The 4,897-nt window shown below is 37.8% G+C and overlaps 1 protein-coding gene across 1 annotated transcript; it reads right to left on the bottom strand.

The window, feature by feature from the left end:
* Window positions 1-2,917: 2,917 nt before the first annotated feature.
* Window positions 2,918-4,087, bottom strand: LOC130623198 (ubiquitin carboxyl-terminal hydrolase 51-like). Its single transcript, XM_057438680.1, has 4 exons — window positions 4,055-4,087; window positions 3,578-3,990; window positions 3,468-3,522; window positions 2,918-2,986 (listed from the first exon to the last, which is right to left on the bottom strand). The coding sequence occupies exons 1-4, from the start codon at window positions 4,085-4,087 to the stop codon at window positions 2,918-2,920; spliced, it is 570 nt and encodes a 189-aa protein (XP_057294663.1).
* Between the last annotated feature and the right edge of the window lie 810 nt (window positions 4,088-4,897).

Consider the following 4,897-nt stretch of genomic DNA (forward strand, 5'->3'; position numbering starts at 1 on the left):
GCGAAACTATTTTGTATGGTCCTTCCACCTTTAATCAGGTATGTGACAAGTGTCCCACGAAGTAAAATATTTATTTGAAGTGCTTTCTTCAATTCTTCCGCATTGTCTATTAGATCGAGAGATGGTGGCGGGAACTGCATGAAGAGTTGGAAATTTATTTCAAATCTCAGTTAGTATCTCAAAGAAAACAGTAAGACGGGTCGGCGGGGTAAGACGAGTCAGATTTTAAAATCTCTTGTTTGCCCGAGATTGATTCGGTAAAATAGTTATCTAAAGGGCTATTGTTTAAGTTACATCATCTCTGAGCGCTATTCAACAGCTGAAACTTTACTGTAACCAACGATTAAGATACTACAAAGAAAAAATAAATGTACCGTAATTTTTAAACTATTTGTTTATTTTTGTTATAAGAAACACATGTTAGGAAATTTCTCTATACTCCTCAAATACTGTAGTAACCACAGCATAGCTATATGTTTTAGAGACTTTACTCCTAGCTATACCTAAACATATCAACACAAAATGTCAAACTTTTTCCAATATGAAAATTATTTAGGGTTTTCTCCAAAGGGGTACATGGGGTAAGATGGGTCACACAATGGATAAAAATTAGTGAATATCTGCTCCTCTCATGCTTACATTTTACACTGTAGTTTACCCAGTCCAGGCACTAAAGAAAGGCTGGGTTAGGTAGCTAATACCTACTAGCCAACATGTGCCAAGAAATTTTGTTTATTAAATTAGCAAACTCCTTTATTAAGTCTGTGTTTGATGCAAACTGTTCAAGAAAATTTGATAAGTTTACCTGGTTCGGCTACGTGTATAGCTACCTGACTGTGATGAGCTCCTTTTCATTTCCAATATATATACACCATGTGTAAAAAGAAAAAAAAGTCGATACGAAAAGCTGCTTCATCTTTCAAGTTCCTTCCGAGTCTCTAAGTCGACGTTGTAATGGACAGCTAAAGCAACTTTCGGGAGGAAATATGCATAAAAAACAATTGGGTCCTATCCGTACTGTCCTGACTGAAGAACAAGAGACTGATCTGGAGTCATATATACTTGCTCTAGACAATTCTTTTTATGGATTATCCATAAATGAACTAAGAAGGGTTATATATGAATATTGTGAAACGAATAAAATTAAGCACCCTTTTAACAAAGTTCATCAAATGGCAGGATGTGATTTTGTGTCAGGTTTTCTTAAACGCCGGCAGACATTGTCATTACGAAAACCAGAGGCTGTTTCATTAAATAGAGTGTTCAGCCTGAACAAAACCTCCATCGACCGATATTTCGAAAATCTTAAAACAGTCTAAGAGAAATTTAACATTAGGCCACACCGAATATTTAATGTTGATGAATCTGGTTTAACATGTGTTCATAAACCAACAAAGGTGTTGGCACCAAAAGTCAAGCGTGTTGTAGCCACCGCAACAAGTGGTGAAAGAGGTGTAACCGTTGTTGTTTGTTGCAGTGCTACGGGCAGTTATGTTCCATCAATGATGATTTTCAAACGTAAAAGAAAAAGGCAAGATCTAACAGAAGGTGCTCCAGTTGGAACACTAAATGAAGTTTAGTTAGTATGAAAAAAGTAAACGACGTCATTAAGGTAGTTTATGGAACACTTGGCAAAGCAAAAAAAATTGGTCGCTTGCCATCAACTGGGGTAAGATCTCGTATAATGCAAAAAAGCCTTAATTTTACCTCAGTTTCAAGTAGCAGAAGCAATGAAAATGATGGAAAAACAATGGGTAATTGTTTTCATGGTGATGGTATTAGTAAGTATTACAAGCATTACCAAGATTCTCATACAACAAGTAGTGAAGGCAAAACTTTATATTTTGGATTGTCTGAGGTAGTCAGTGAAGACGCAGCTACTGTGCTAAGTTTTTTTGCAGACACAATAGATGATATCTGTGATGTGTTGGATGAGAAAAATACCAATTTTAATTTTGCTAAATTAGAATCAACAGTAAAAAGCCCAATGTCTGACCTTGGTCCAATAAATCCAATTATTTAATGCTCAATTGAAAACAGTAAGATAGGAGTTGCTACCAAAGGTGTTTAAAAATTGGAAAATGTTGTCTATAAAACAAAAAAATGACATTGCAGATATGGGTAAATTCTTTTGTAAGCTGCATCTATTGCAAGTATTAAATACGTTTGAAAAGATAATTATATGTGACACATATGAAACGATATTAACCCTATAATAAAAGTATATGAGGGCAATACTGGAGCTTGTGAGGGCAATACGTGACAGAGGTTAATATTCAAAGGTATTGCCTGAAATAAACAGTTATTATATGGATTATTATCCGGGTACTGCATTTTACGACAAAAAATATAACATTATAAGCAGGACATAGAAACCATGTCTTTATAAAAACTATTCACATATGGAACGTAGATTCCAACTAAAATCTAATCACAGGTTTTTATTGTAGCTGCAACATCGAATTCTTGAAAACAAAAAAGTCAGTTTCACTTATTTTTCGCGTTTTGTTTACTTTTTTTCCGTGTTTATTTACATTCAATGCTACCGTATTTAAGCTTTAAACACGGTTGCTATGTTCTAACCAATCACATTGCGCGATTCTCAGAAATATTGATGCCGCCCTTTTACCCGGGAAATAATTGCATTTAATACACAAGAAGCCGCTATAGTGAGATTAATACGGACAGCTTGTAAAGCTTTTCGTGATGAATGTGGTGTTGCATTGTACTTTAATTCCTTTTCAGCAAGTCGTCAAAAGAAATCTTATTTAGCACCATTTTTAGGTAACCGATTTAATATTTATTTTATATAGCTGCTGCACTTTGATTATGAGATAACAAAACAGCAAGCTGTAGTGATTCGACTAGTCTAATGACTCTTATTTTAAGTGGTAGAGTTTAAACCCTCTTAAGATCTCTATGCAAAGCAAGATCTCCCTTTTACAAGGATGGTCTGTACAACCAAGTTAATTAATAAAGCAACCCTCTGGACAATACAAATATTGCAACAACAAAACAAAAAAACAAGAACAACATATATTGACATAAAACGTATATATACATGCAAATAAATAAAAACTATGAGAAGGGGGCAAACAACTACCTATGCGCCAGGAGTTGTGAACCTGGCTGTAGCTTTACACGTGTTACGGGATCCCAACACTCAGCCTTACACAGGTGATTGATGCTTAGGACCAGCCTTGGTCAGGACCAGCCTAAGGTTACTGGGGTGATATGCGTGGGCGTAAAACCACGAAGAAATAAAAGAGAAATTTCATACCCCCTTGCAGAGCTTCTTACAAGAATAACTATGGGTACATTAACCCTGTAGACCCAGTGCGCAAACTTGGCCTCCCTACTGGACTGGGGTAAAAAGTGGGGTCGTCGCACCCAAAGACAAGACATAGTCGAACCCCCTTGCTATGCTTCTTATGATTACTCTATAAGAGAGTGAAGAGTGAGCAAACTCTAGGTTCACGGTAGACTGCTTGTGACAGAAACAGCCGGGGTAATATAAAACCTCTAGGGAAAGATAAGCCTCCCCATTTTATGTGAATGTTAATCAGACAATTTTTACATTTTCACAAAAAACAACACATACACAGAAGAGTTATTGAAATCGGATGGTGCAACTCTAACAAGTGCTTTATCGTCAAATCCTAACCATGAGCCACAGCTGCGATCTTCAATGAATGCCCAATAGTTACCTGCTCCTAGGGTGCCCGAATGATTATTAGTGGCAGCTAACGAATATTTGTTGTTAAATAGTATGTCATCCGTTGGCTGAGAGCGAACTCTAAAAATGTCATGTGAAGCAAGGCAGGTAACAAACTTGTTATTTTTTAGGGTTCTTCCATCAAGAAACGTAAACCTCTTCAGTTGGATAATTAGAATGTCTCCGCACTGGGTGAAAACCGTTTCGCTTGTACTGTCTTGATAAGAAGAGCACTGCGGGCAAAGCCACCTGTCATTTCCAGACAAATTTTCGGGCTGCAAAAAACAATTAATTGAACCTCAACGCTGTTTGAGATAGGGAGTGGCACAATAGGCATACTTTCCTCCCTGCTAGTTGATAAGAAGCATGCATTACATGACGTCGTAATGGTTATAATGTTGGTGATGATTTATTTGCGATAACCGAAGGGCCTGTTAATTCACCCAAGAGATGAAGCAGTATTTCTGGCACGTTCTGCTGGGTATTAATGTTGAATGGGGTCTTCCTAATCTCACGCTGCAAGGCTCTTAAGAAGGCGGAAGGGTCAACAGCTGTGGAAGACTGGGACAGCATGGACATTCTCAGCATAACAGACTTCAATAGAGGAGAAACGAGAGAAGATTCCGAAGCACAATGTAACCAAAATGATGGGATTGCAGGTAATGCTTGCAGGATGGAATTGGCGTAACAGGTGTTTCCTTTATTTATTAATCCTGCGTGAATTACTTTGCAGGCCCAGACCCACCTACCCACGTAGGTGGGTCTGGGCCTGCTTTAAGAGGTGTATTGGGCTTGGCGACTGTTTGTTGTTTGCCCTTTGGCATTAGAGGAGTGGGTATGGAATAGCTGGTTGAAATAGGAATGTGGCTGTGTTCATTCCATACCTTTGTATTTCTAGCGACCCAAATACAAAAAGAAGCTTTCATGCACATGTCACCAAGTTGACGAGCAGCTTGAAAAATTTTTCTGCGGTCCAATCAAAGTCTTTTCAAACACGAAGAAACAGACTGACGAGAGGTAGTTGCAGAAGAGAGTCACGTAAAGAAACACATTCAACAACTCTGTTGTCTTTCACCAGATGTTCACCATGTTTCAAAAACCTTTTTAAGATGCTGCAATAAGATTTCACTACTCCTGCTGATTTGCGTTTCTCTAGTACTCTCTCTATGTGCAAAGCATTGC

The sequence above is a fragment of the Hydractinia symbiolongicarpus genome, chromosome 13, assembly GCF_029227915.1.
Source record: "Hydractinia symbiolongicarpus strain clone_291-10 chromosome 13, HSymV2.1, whole genome shotgun sequence".
NCBI classification, from domain to species: domain Eukaryota; kingdom Metazoa; phylum Cnidaria; class Hydrozoa; order Anthoathecata; family Hydractiniidae; genus Hydractinia; species Hydractinia symbiolongicarpus.

What these genes read in the sequence shown, in the direction of transcription:
- LOC130623198 (XM_057438680.1), bottom strand. Translation starts at nt 4,087, where the DNA reads ATGCATGCTTCTTATCAACTAGCAGGGAGGAAA. An exon ending in ATCAACTAGCAGGGAGGAAA is followed by an intron (nt 3,991 to 4,054) that starts GTATGCCTATTG and finishes TGTTTTTTGCAG; the next exon opens with CCCGAAAATTTGTCTGGAAA. An exon ending in GTGTTGTTTTTTGTGAAAAT is followed by an intron (nt 3,523 to 3,577) that starts GTAAAAATTGTC and finishes ATCTTTCCCTAG; the next exon opens with AGGTTTTATATTACCCCGGC.